This window comes from Eucalyptus grandis, chromosome 8 (genome assembly GCF_016545825.1).
Source record: "Eucalyptus grandis isolate ANBG69807.140 chromosome 8, ASM1654582v1, whole genome shotgun sequence".
In the NCBI taxonomy this organism is placed as follows: Eukaryota; Viridiplantae; Streptophyta; class Magnoliopsida; order Myrtales; family Myrtaceae; genus Eucalyptus; species Eucalyptus grandis.
This window is the reverse complement of record NC_052619.1, coordinates 3,720,734-3,733,829: the sequence shown is the minus strand read 5'-3', so window position 1 is coordinate 3,733,829 and position 13,096 is coordinate 3,720,734. Positions and strand designations below refer to the sequence as shown.

The 13,096-nt window shown below is 38.2% G+C and overlaps 2 protein-coding genes across 3 annotated transcripts; one reads left to right on the top strand and one right to left on the bottom strand.

Annotated features, from left to right (window-relative positions):
* Positions 1-2,776: 2,776 nt before the first annotated feature.
* On the bottom strand, positions 2,777-6,148 carry LOC104456278 (protein WHAT'S THIS FACTOR 9, mitochondrial). 2 transcript variants are annotated; one of them, XR_727317.3, is made up of 3 exons: positions 5,691-6,148; positions 3,315-4,840; positions 2,777-3,232 (listed from the first exon to the last, which is right to left on the bottom strand). XR_727317.3 is itself a non-coding variant. In XM_018862075.2 (2 exons), the coding sequence occupies exon 2, from the start codon at positions 4,729-4,731 to the stop codon at positions 3,433-3,435; it is 1,299 nt and encodes a 432-aa protein (XP_018717620.2). In that variant the 5' UTR covers positions 4,732-4,840; positions 5,691-6,148; the 3' UTR covers positions 2,777-3,432. The 2 variants fall into 2 exon arrangements, 1 of the variants encoding a protein (XP_018717620.2); XM_018862075.2 differs by having other exon boundaries at positions 2,777-4,840.
* A 3,743-nt stretch (positions 6,149-9,891) lies between these two features.
* LOC104456277 (non-specific lipid transfer protein GPI-anchored 13) lies at positions 9,892-11,106 on the top strand. The gene is made up of 3 exons (XM_010071039.3): positions 9,892-10,245; positions 10,441-10,524; positions 10,687-11,106. The coding sequence occupies exons 1-3, from the start codon at positions 9,915-9,917 to the stop codon at positions 10,788-10,790; spliced, it is 519 nt and encodes a 172-aa protein (XP_010069341.3). The 5' UTR covers positions 9,892-9,914; the 3' UTR covers positions 10,791-11,106.
* The last annotated feature ends 1,990 nt before the right edge of the window (positions 11,107-13,096 follow it).

Below are 13,096 nucleotides of genomic sequence, written 5' to 3'. Positions count from 1 at the left end.
CGAGCTCGCAAGCTGTTTCTCATGGACAGTTGCAATATTAGTTGGCATTTTGTCGAAATTTTGTATTTTTACTTTTTTAATGAAATTTCCCCTTTTTAATTTTAAACCTTACAAAATACTTGAGGCCCTTTAATTTATTTGGATGTTGACGCGGAAAATCATACATAATATGTTCACAAATTTTTCAGATTTAAATAAAATTATTTATTTTCGAATGATATATTGACAATTTTTATTTTATTTTTTCAAAGAAAATGAGGAGATTTTCATAATGGTCATTTTGCAAGCTCATGCTTGCACCGGAATTAAGGTAGATCCGCTACACGTACCAGAAAGGAAACGATAACGGGAGGTTCTGACACGTGTTTGGCATTTGGTTTAGACTTGTTTGATCCATGCCATATTGCCAAAGACATTCGTTGGACACGCGTGTTGTCCCAGTCGAGTGATGGATCTGCAGCTTTTGAGATCTTGCTCAGCACTCTTAAGAAAGCGTAGGTTCTTTTACCAAAATGGAATTTCAGTTCGATGCGGGAATGAGCTATGCGTCTTAAGATTTGTATGATAAAATTTTCATTTTTTTATTTTTTTATTTTTTTTTTCTGGAACAGGTTTGGAATAAAAGTTTGTTTCTTACACAATTTGATTTTTTATTTATTTTTAGAATCGATTTATATTGTAAAAATAAATTTAAAAATAAATCAAAAGCTAAAATTGATTCTCAATTTCTAGTAAAAAATCAATTTCCATTCAAGAAATTTTATCATGTGTACCATTAGTTTTCTCATCACACCCTAAGGGCCGCCTTAAGACCTTTCCTTCTAGATATAAAAGATATGGTAGCCCGCAACAGCGAAGAGAAGATCAGTTGTGACCCCTCCTCATTTTCCGTAAGTGAGAACACGGCCGACCTAGTCATCCTACTTTTAGAAGACCCACCCAACTCGGTACCCCGTATTCATCAGTATGCCTTTTTGCCTGATGTATATCGTCTGAATTTTGGCCTTTCGTGATACATTTTTTTTTTTTTTATGGAATTTCAGCTCTAAAGAAAGAAAAAAACAGAAATGACGAGATAAAATCAAGAGTGCTTTGATAACACTAGATTTTTATTCCAAAAATATTTCTTTTCTATTCTATCTTTTTGTTTTCTAAAATAAAAACAAAACAGAAATGTACATTTCTCTTCCCACAAGGCTCCCCAAGGCCAACGACCTTGCTAACTAGTAAAAATTATAAGAAACTCTAAGTCAAACAAAATTTGGGCGCATACCGAATGTATTTCTATTCCATTAATAGAAATTTTTTACAGTTACAAAACGTATTCTTCTACTAAAAACTTGTACAATGAATGAAAATAGAAAAAAATTGTTTATGAACAGTAAATTATTCCCAAAAATATAAATATCCCAAGCTAAAACTCAGCTTTAATCTCTTTACAAAAATAATGGATATGAGATGAGAGATTTAACTTTCCAAGCTTTTTCCGTAGCCAAAATGTTTTCATGATTGTAATTAATCTATTTAGTATATTGGGCATCTCTAGATAGATTTTTACTTACTTATTTTTTGCTTAATCTGAAACTTATCACGGTAGCATTTCTTATGTCAAAACCTTTGAAACTTTCAAAATATGTAAATGTTGAAACGTGACTTTGTATATAATATTTTTCAGAATTTAGTGAAATTTGAATAGTATTTTGAGTTTGGTGGGAAGATGAAAAAGTGCCTTTTGCTTTTGCTCGAGTGTAAACAAACACGATTTGGGAAACTATTAACTGAGAGAGAAAGATTCCTAATGCCCGCCAGGTCAACAAAGGACACGTGCCGACTTTTCCTTTGAGTACTATTAAAGAAGTCTCCCAACATGCACGAAATGCACAATTCGAATCATGAACTACTCGACATCACTTGAGACCTTGAGACTTGAGATATATGAGCACATCAACCGGTTCCCAATTTTGGGAACTGTGGACCGGACCGTTTGGTCCTAGGACCGGGAACCGGACCCGACCATCGGTTCGGTCCAGTCCGGTCCGGTCCAACAAAATCGGTATTTTCCTTTTTCACTAAAGAAAAACCATGCTCCGGACCGATCAATCCAATTCAGTTCCCGGGCATTCTAATAAAACTACTCACACATGGTTTCATGCACCACGTGCAAAATATTCACATTTCACTTGCGTGAATATCAATCACAGTTTATGTGTTTCACGCTTAATTTTAAGCATAAAAGCCAAGAACAATTTGATTAAAGGTTGTGCTTAGTTTAGGTTTTATAGACAATCTCTCTTCTATGCTTTGAATGTTTAGTCGATATTAGACTTTTTAAGGCTTGAAGTGCCTTATTGTTTGCAAGTGAGGGGAGCAAGAGAGAGAGTGTGAGCACGATGAACTCCTAGAGCCTTGTCTCACATCGAGTAGAAAATGAAACTAACAAGTAAGTTTTCTCTATAAATAAAGAGTAACAACAAAGCTTTGGTGGTCTCTTGGCCACATAGAAGATTGTTACCTCAATTGCAATTGTAATTGCAAATAATATTCATATATTATATGTGTTTATATATTCTATGTATATAAATTATATATAAAAAAATTGGTCCCGTCCGGTCGGTCCGGTCAGTCCGGTTCCCACCTTGGAACCGGGAACCGGACCAACCGGCCGCCGGTTCTAAGATTAGGAATTGGGAACCGGACCGCCGACAGTGGGAACCGCCCAAAACCGGCCGGTCCGGTCCCGGTTCGGGCGGTTTCGTTGCACACCCCTATGAGATACATGAGCACATCACTACAGCCCAACTAATATTAGCACTGCCTTCTCACAATAGAACAGAACATCAAAGTCGGTCCGATTAACGAACTCGTTAGGAACCACAAATGTGCATACAGCAAAAGGCGGCACGACATTGCCGAAATTATCATTGTGACTGCCTCGAAATGAAAACAGCTGCTGCTATTCTAAAGCAAACTCAAAATGGATTTGAATTGCAGCAGTGTGAAACCAGAGCGTGCTCAGTTGCGTTTGGCTGCTGTTCATGCTAAACCAGATGACATAATTTGAATGTCCAGGATGATTCGAGCAGATTCATTGAAATCTCGGCTTACATTCATGGATCCCCATTCAGATGCTTATATGCTTTGGCAAATTAATGTAATCGCCAAGACCTTGCGAGAAGGTTGCCTCCCGATTCCTCAGGCTCCCGGAAGTTGCCAGTATTCAGGCCCTTCTCACCTGAAGATCAAATGTACAGCTAGTAAAACTTAAATAACAAATAATGGCGTTCAGAAATAGACATGCCGAGGAAAAAACTCACAGCAAATTGACATAGGATGTCCTTAGATCAGCAGTCACCAAGAAGTGAGATCTGTACAGTGCAGAACTCATCTGTCTCACCCCCAATATTGCTGCTTCCCTTGACCTCAAACGCCACTTCAGCACTGGGAGGATTTTCCTTTTTTTTTCCAACAAGGATCATCCAAAGTCCCATCTGAATCATAATCTGAAAACATAAACGCATCTGTCTCTTGTTCAGAAGTTTGTTGATCATCACTGATTGCTGCGCCAGCATCTTCTGCCAGATCACCAGCCACAGAACTTTTGTAATTCCCCCTGCTTCTGTCTAGAAAACCTTCACTCATCATGCTTGTCAATTTTTCCCGGAATTGTACAATGGGGTGTTCGTACAAGAGACGCTTTCCCTCAAAAGCCTCCCTAAGGATCACATTCTGAGTATCAGACTTCTTTGAAATGTAGAAGATTCCTGGGTGGCGCTCGAAAACCTTCGTGAACTTTTGGGGCAAACTTAATGGCTTGCGAAGATTACTTACGTTATTCCGCTCTGTTTTCTTCTTGACAGTGAGGTGTAGAAGCTCATGGAAGACTCCAACAATCCTTTTCTCAGATACGTCGGTACGAGGATCCAAGTGGGATGAATCCGAGTAAGGAGAAGTATAAGGAAGGCTCTGCCATTCTTCTAGCCACCTCATGCATTTTTTCTTTAACCCAAAGCCTCTTGTGAACCGAACTGGAAAAGATAGGATGCCATCTTTTAAATCTTCTTCCTTCTGCAGTAAAGCTGCATTCTTCTGCAATTCAGATACAGCTAGGTGATCGTCCCACAATAGAAGTTTCACACCAGTTCGATCATCAGGGAGCCTAATTAAAGAGAACAATTCTGGACTCTTTAAAATCAGTAATTCTTGATAATTATAGGGCAATCCAAGATCCCATTTCAACTGGTCAATAGTTTGCAAAGGAAGGATCCTATCTCTAGTGAGCATAAGCAATTTGCAAAGCCTGTTCTGGATATCCGTATGGTTCTGTTGCAAAACATTGAGTTCCTCCTGCTGGAGTCCACGGGCTTTGGGTGTCAACTGAAACCACGGAACAGGAGTCCCTCCACTGTCAGGAGTATAAAACTCGTGAAAAATATTTGGGTATCTCCTGATAAATGTAGAGAGCTTGAGATCATGGGGAAGGCCAAGTTGTCCACGAGAACGAGAGAGGTGGTATACAGGGAGGCAACTCCGTGGAGCAGAGGCAATAAGAGATATAAGGAAGTTCACTGCTTTGAGATCCCTCTCCCCTGAAACAACCGTGTCAAGCTCCCAATCTTTTGCCCACTTCAATTTCACATTCACCAGGCTACACTTTTGTTGATACCTAAAACCTAGCCGGCAGCTAAAGAAGAGATTAGACTCTCCAGTCCTTCCCAGTAACCAGAGCAACATCCTTCATCTAGATGACAACTCCTATTAATCTCAGGTGCTAGTTCCTTCTTGGATTCTTTTCGGTCTTGACAATCCAATAAACATCATTTCCACGTGCTGCTGTGCAGAACTGTCAATGATGGAAGATGCAATGGCATAAAGAAGGGTCCTTATTAACTATACATGTGTAAAAAGGGAATTAAAATGAAAACCCAGTTGAGCAAGGATAAGACACCAAAAAAGAAGGTTTTAGGACAGTTAGTTCCCTCATCCACTAGGGGAGCAAGTCCCTTGGGCCAGTACAGAGAGACTGAGGATGAGAAGCTGAATGTCCCCAAACAACAACAGACGTTAGACTCATCACCAGATCAACAGCACACTCAACAGGAAGAAAGTATGCATCAACACCCACTACAGCAAGCGCAATTTGATCATCAGATTCAAGATTCAGCAAGCATTTTGTCAACTCTATATAGAAAAAGAATGGACCCCCGGGAAAACCAATAATTCAATATCAAGTTTCACAAAGGAACTCTCTGTGTCCAGACGAAACACAGAAAAAAAGAAGAAAAAAACACACCGATGATTTAATTTTTTTTTTTTTTTTACCGAATTGATTGACTTATATTAATACTCAACTAGGTGGAAGATTTCCACATTGACGTAGTCAACAATGATAAAAAAGAAATCTTGCTAATCCCAATCCTTCCCCAGTCATCGAACGTTTATCAATCATGAAGAATCACTTCCCATATATAAACTAGCATCCTCAAATTTGAAAATCTGCAACTGATCCAAGCACTAAGGGGACAAAGATAAAAAAGAAAAGAAAAGAAATGCCGCCTATGTATTTGTATATATTGCATGATCTCACTGAAGCGTACGCTTAGAGAGGCATTTCATCAAACGGGTGACCCGCAATGCATTCCCAACGTTACAATCCAAAACAAACCGATGCAAATATGAGTTTCGGGTCCTACCGGATCATCACAGGCGATGGTCGGCGTCGAACGGCGGGTTCCGGGTAAACAACCAAGAGGCGAAATTTGGGTAGGAGCCTGAGGAAATGCTGTGCGGAGCAGCGAGTGTGAGGTGGGATGGTGAAATTGAGCAGCGGGGAGCGGCGGGGCTCTTCCGTCCGTCGATTGCGCACGCGGGGATCTCTCCGGCGAGGGACAGAGGCGGTGCGCCGGCGGCGGAGGGAGGAGAGCGGGAGGAGAGATGCTGCGGTGGCGGCGGTTCTCTCTCTGAGGTACGGCGGAGTCACGTGAGCTCCGGCTCCGTTAGCGGCGGAGGAGGCGGCGGTGTGGTTGCGCCGTCCGACGGTATTTGCGACTGAAGCTTGGCCGGAGTTACGTTCGGCGAAGCTCGTGGAAGCGAGGCCGTCGAGAATGGCGGAAGAAATCGAGACTGCGGGAGAAACGGAGGAGAAAATCTCAAAAACAAGAGAGAATATTGAAAAGGAAAGAAAACGAAATTGAAAAAATATATATAAAAAAATAGGGCAAATGCCACAAAAAAATCATGAACTATGCCAATTATGATTTATAAAATCATAAATTTGTGGCACATTTATCATCCGTCAAAATTTTATCAATGGAATTCATTAAAAATGTGCTTACATAAATATCAAAAAGTAAACGATATTAATATTATGCTTACATAACTTAAATGAAATAAAAGTGATGTTATTTTGACCGAAAAGTCATCTAACCTAACATTGACGGAGAATAATGTGTCACGAAAAAACTATAGAGTAAATATGTTATAGGCATGGTAAGAGTTTTTGATGTCGCAAAAAAAATTAAGGATAAATGTGTCCCGGTAATTATAGTTTGCATTTTTTCTTTTTGACTTTTTCTCAAAAAGTGTTCTTTTACACATGTATGTTTATATATAAGTTAAAAGTATCCTATTACAATTGGCTATTGTCAATAACTTCAATTTTAGTCCCATAGTTCGTGTAGCCTTTGCAATTGAACCCTCGTGTTTTTAATTTGTGCCATTTAATCCTTTAATTCATATAATTTTGTGTAATCACGTCATTTGTATTTAAGACACTTAATTGTGATGCTAGGAATTCTGACATGATAATTTTTAAAATTAAAATTATACCATAGTTCAAAATCTACAATTAACGGCTTATGAAGGAAAATAGAACTGAGAAAATAGAAAGAAAAAAAATATTCAAACTAACTTTGATCATGTTATTCTATTTGTACACATAAGATCTATGAATGAAGTCATGAAAGTCGAATTCTAGCTCGAATAAGCTATTTGGGTGGTTTTAATTGGATTTTAGCTAGCAGAAGTACACTTCTAGTGCCAAAACTATGGACACTTAAAGTATAAAAAATTTGGAAAGTGACATTTAAGTGCTAAGATCGGAGTAAAATGTATCACTTAAGTGCCACTCCGGCCAAAATGCCGACGTGGTGATTTGCTTTGGTAAAGGAAGTGCAAAACGATGCCGTTTTACACGTTGACGTGGCTAGACAATACCAAAACAACGTTGTTTTGGTGTTGACGTGGTAAAAAAAATTAATATAAAAATTAATAAAATTAAATTAAAAACTAAATTTATTTAAAAACATTTAAAAATAAAATAAAAATATTAAAAAACTAAAAATTTAAAAAATTAAAAAATTAAAAATTTTAATTTTAAAAAAAAAAAAAAAAAAGGGGCAGGCGGTCGAGGGTTGAGCTCTCGCCGTTGTCACTCCGTTAAAAGCCCAACCCCCCTCCCCCTTTTCAAATTTTTAGTTTTTAAAATATTTTTATTTTATTTTTAGATGTTGTAAATTAAATTTTTATTTTTAATATTTTTTTACATTTTAGTTTTTTTTTAATTTTTAGTTTTTTAATATTTTTATTTTATTTGTAAATGTTTTAAATAAGTTTATTTTTAAATTTTTAGTTTTTTAATATTTTTAGTTTTTAGTTTTTTAAAAATAGTTTTTTTAATATTTTTATTTTATTTTTAAAATTTTAAAATAAGTTTAGTTTTAAATTTAATATAATTAATTTTTTTTTGCGATGTCAACACCAAAACAACGTCATTTTTGTATTGTTTAGCGCGTCGGCAAAACGACATCGTTTTACACTTTATTCACCAAAAAATCGCCACATAGACATTTTGGTTGGATTTTGGCCAAAGTGGCACTTAAGTAATTCATTTTGCTTCAATTTTGACATTTGAGTGTCACTTTCCAAACTTTTGATACTTAAGTGTCCATCCGTGCCAAGTTTTGGCACTTCAAGTGTCCGTATCTCGATTTTAGCTAATTTAACCTTGTTAATTAAACACAAGTTATGTGGATTAAGTTGGAGTCAACTTATTCAGTAAAACATCATATTCCCGTTGATTTTTTTTATGAGAATATTGAACATGTCATGCTTGGATTAATATTTTTTTGACAATATATGTTTAGTCCACATGACATTGAACTTTACTGGTGGAAATGAATTGTCACTCTTACCTAATCCAAGATAATCATATAATATAAATGCATAGATTTGAGGGATCACAATGGAAATTCATTTTAAATTTCTTCCCTTAAACGGGGCTAACTTTTCTATAATATCTATCAATTGCTCTATTATTATTATTATTTATTTTTTAGTCTTGCGTTTAAATTTTGATGAAAAGGATTGGAACAAAGACGTGTACCATTCTGGGAGAGTACACGCGCGAACCGTACAATGGATGGCATTGTAATCCAACAGTTGATCGGTTTTTGATCAACCGGTATCGCCCGAGAGAGTACTACGCTGGCGTAGTGAATGCATGATATCGATTTCGGCTCTTTTCTATACCATCTTACATAGCCACGCCAAAAACCTACTTCATTTCCATCTATTTCACGAAAATAATAAAAATAAATAAATAAATAAATTTTCAGGTGAAACTTATAGTTGTCTCTTCTATGAAATTGCAATATTATAAATTCAAAAAAACGAGTTTACTTATGCTTTGTTTGTTTTGCGAGAAATGTAATATTTCTTAAAAATATTTTTTGGAAAGTTATTTTCAAGTATTTAGTTGAAATTTGAAAATGAACCGAATTTTTTTTTCGTCCTTTGGTGTGCAAAATCTTTGATTTCCCTAAATAAATATACATTATTTGGACCCTAGTAACTTGCATAAGGGCAACTAGGAAATCAGATACGGGTACCACAGTTTCAAGTGGAGCCTTGATGGATCCCAACTTGAGCGCCAGGGCTTAGGGCATGAGCACTAGGGACCAGGGTGCTAGCGTTGGGGTATTGGGCTCAACCTTGATAGACCTAAGTGCGGGTATTGGGGTTGTAGGCCTTGCCCTTGATTGACCCTATCCTGAGCACTAGGGACCCAAGCTCAAGTGCCAAGAACTTGAACAGGGCCATGGTGGACCTGAGCTTCATTGTTGAGGATGGGAGCTTGGGCATGGGGAACTTGGGCACAACCTTCATGGACTTGGGCTCAAGTGTTAGGGATTCGAGCTTAGGTAACAAGATCCTATACTCGGTCTTTGTGGACTTAAACCCAGGTGCTAGGGCATCAAGGCTTTGAGCTTAGCCTCAATAGACTCGGGCAAGGGCACCAAGGTCCAGAGCTTGATGTCAATGGACCCGAACGCTGGCATGGGCAATGGAATCACGAGCCCAACCTCAATGGACCCATCCTCGGGCACCGTAGGCCTGGTCCTAGACAATGAGACCAACATTAGGGTTTCCGAGCTCAAGCATAGAATTACGCGTCCAAGTGTCAATACTTAGTCATATTTCGAAAAATGATTTTTAATTAAGTTTTACATTGATTAGGAAAATATTTTCTATTATTCATTTTCCTAAACGAATCAAACACCGGAAAATAAGAAAAAAAATTTCTTTAGCGAAATAAAAGGTGCCTTATCAATGTAAAAAGTTGAGGATGTAGACAACATCGACTGAACGCATGAATCAACAATTTATCTTGGCTTGAGGGTTTAGATCGAGTCCGGCAGTCAAATTACCCGTCGTCAGAAGTTATCACCTACCATCATCTTGGCTCTGTGATTTGGCGAAAGCAAACCCCTGTTCACGCAAAACCAATAACAGGCATGGCCACCGAGATGAATGAAACTCTATAATGACTGAAAAATCATATTTATATCCTTAATCATCTCTTAATCCAGCCATCTTTCTCCTGAATAACCTCTCTCCCTCTCTCTCTCTTTTTGAAGATGAGCTCATCACTTGGGTTTACAGTGATGCTCTTGATCACGACGATGCTCGCGAATGGCGTGACCTCGGACGTGGCGCAAGACAAGCAAGAGTGCGAGGCCCAGCTGGTCAATCTCTCGCCATGCCTACCCTTCGTCGGCGGCGACAGCAAGGCTCCATCCGTGCCATGCTGCGCAAATCTGAGGAAGGACCTGGACGAGACGAGGCGGTGCTTGTGCATGCTGATCCGAGACCGCGACGAGCCGGGGCTCGGCTTCAAGCTCAACGCCACCCTCGCACTCGCCCTCCCTTCTATTTGCCACTCTCCGTCCAATGCCTCTCACTGCCCTGGTAAGCGGGTCCCCTTACTGTAGAAGCTGTGAGATTATCGTCAGCTTATCTAGCTAAGTTAATTGTTTCTATTTTGCTGGCCATTTCTTACCGGAGCTTAAAGGTCAAAACACAGACAAACAAACTCTGACGTTCATCAAAATAAGAGAAGTGTATAGCTTTTATGCTCTCTCATCGCTTCCCTTTGGAATACAGCTCTTCTGCATTTGGATCCGAACTCCCCAGATGCTCAAGTTTTCGAGCAATTCACAAACGCATCGTACGCCGGGAGCATCAACGGTGATCAAATCATCTTCTTTCCTCTTCCTTCCTCTCCCTTCTTCCTTTTCTTCCCCCCAAGATGAACGAGAACTAATTAAGTTACCAGTTATATTTCCTTGACAGTACAAAAAGAACAGTAGTCGATGATAGTTGATCTCTTCTTCGTTGTCACCGATACAGGAGATCGATCCAGCCTCGTCTCAAGCAACGGTTTGGCAAAAGGACCTTGGCGTGTCGGAGTCGCCTTGTGGCTCCTGTTAAATACTCTTGTTGACATGGTCTGAGATGTATTTACTTGCCATAGCTTCCCCTCTTTCTTTGTAAAATGATCATGGACATGGTATGGAGTTGGTAGTACTGAGCTTAGAAGCAATATATCAATAATTTGTGGCTACTTATTTTTCATGTGCGTAGGCTGTGAAGGGACCCGTGTTGCGCCATGGAGTGCCCTAAAGTTATATGTTTAAATAATACGCGTTTTAACGCTCTAGTATCAATGTATAATTTATATGTATTACGGGACCTTTCCTGTAATTATGTTTCTAGTTGTATCCTTACTGTAGTTAGTCACTCCAATAAATGCATATCATACAATCCTAACTGTGATTGAGCCACCATAAACACTTTATCGTTATATTCTCTACAACTCTAAATATCAATATTAATGAATAATTTGAATTTACTTGGTTTTTTCCTATGAAAAAATAAATCTAGAGTGCCTGCACATTTTCATCGCTTCCATCGTTTTAGCGTAAATATGTGCAATGCCAAAATCAATTTTTTACAAACTAATGGGGGAGGAGAATATACCAGTAATTCATTCCGAATATACCGATAATTCATTCCCAACATACCAAAGCAAAATTCATATTATTAAACACTTTTCTTATCTAGACACCCATCTCAAAATGGTACATCAGAATACAAAATCAACACTTAGTCGAAATATCTCAAACCTTATTAATCCATGTTCATGTGCCTTCATCATATTGGATTGATGCTCTTCTCACTGCTATTTTGTTATTAATCAACTTCCTACTTTTGTCCTATCTACTATTTCTTCTTTCCACTGTTTATTTGGGTTCCAATTTGATTATTTGTTCTTTCGAGTTTTTAGGTGTATTTGTTATTCTCTTCTTCCATCTCATCTCCCATAGTGAGCAGCTCATTCTGTGCCATATGTATTTATTTGGTATGTGTCAAATCAAAAAGGCTATCGTTGCCTTAATAGGACAAGTAATCGTGGTTTTATCAATCGCCTTGTTTGGTTTGATTAATTTTTTTTTACCCTTTTCACAAAATCCTTCAATTCTTAGTCCCATAACTCACCATTCCAATTCGACCCTTTGATTTTTGTTTCTTCCAATCAATCTATTCTTCCTTCTACCTCCTTTGGCCCTCTAGCTTATCATTCGCCTTTCTCCACTTCTCTAGCCCAACCTCCTAACTCGCCTATCTCCTCTTCTCGGCCTACCCAACCTACTTTTAATTTTTTTTTTTCTCCACCGGTCCCTCTCTCAACCCATTAACTGCATTCCAACTTGACTCCTTTCCCAACCAATTACTCCCACATTAGACCCATAAATCCTCTCTACATCTCTATCCAACTCCTTCACTTCCATTTCTTCTCTTCCTACTCATCCCATGAAGACTAGTGCCATATCTAGAATTTTTAAACTTGGAATATTTTTTAATCTCTCTCACTCTATTCACAAAGAGACACTGACTTCTACTTTAAGAACATTCTTGACCCACATTGGAAAGTGGCCATGGCAGATGAATTTAATGCCTTATTCACTAATCACATTTGAGATCTTGTACCACCTAATCCTTTTAAAATTTAGTCGGTTGTAAATGGGTTTTTAAGGGTAAGGAAAGATCCTATGAGACTATCAAACGCTCTAAGACTCGCTTGGTTGCACAAGAATTTGAACAATGGGCTAGACTAAACTATAACAAGACTATTAACTCAATTGTTAAACGCACTACAATTCAGGTTGTTCTATCTATCGCAATTTCATCAATATGGGCTATACGTCAACTTGATAATGCTTTTTGCACGACAACTTTTGTGAGGAAGTTAACATGCATCAACCTTCTGGTTTCTCTTATGCTAAGTTCCCAATCACATGTGCAATTTCCAAAATGCCATTTATGGTTTGAAGCAAGCTCCACATGCATGGTTTCTTTGCTTCAACAGTTTTTTTTATTATCTTTGGGTTTCATGGTGAGTAATGTCAATCCGTTATTATTCATCCATGTTTCTTCTCAGGGTTGTCTACATGTTCTATTATATGTTGATGATAAACTTATCACAGATAATGCGACTAATTTATTATATTCTTTGATTACTCGATTCTCACAAGAATTTGTTATGAAGGATTTTGGATGGCTTCACTATTTCCTTGGCATTGAGGTTCATCTCCGCTCTAATGATATGTTTTATCTCAAGTTAGGGGGCCTTTTGCGTAAATTTGACCTTGTCAAGGTCAAGCCTGTATCTACTCCCTTGATCTTGATGATTATGTTGTCTACTAACGATGGTGCGCTTCTCATTTCTCCAACATTGTATCAATAGATGGTTGGTGCT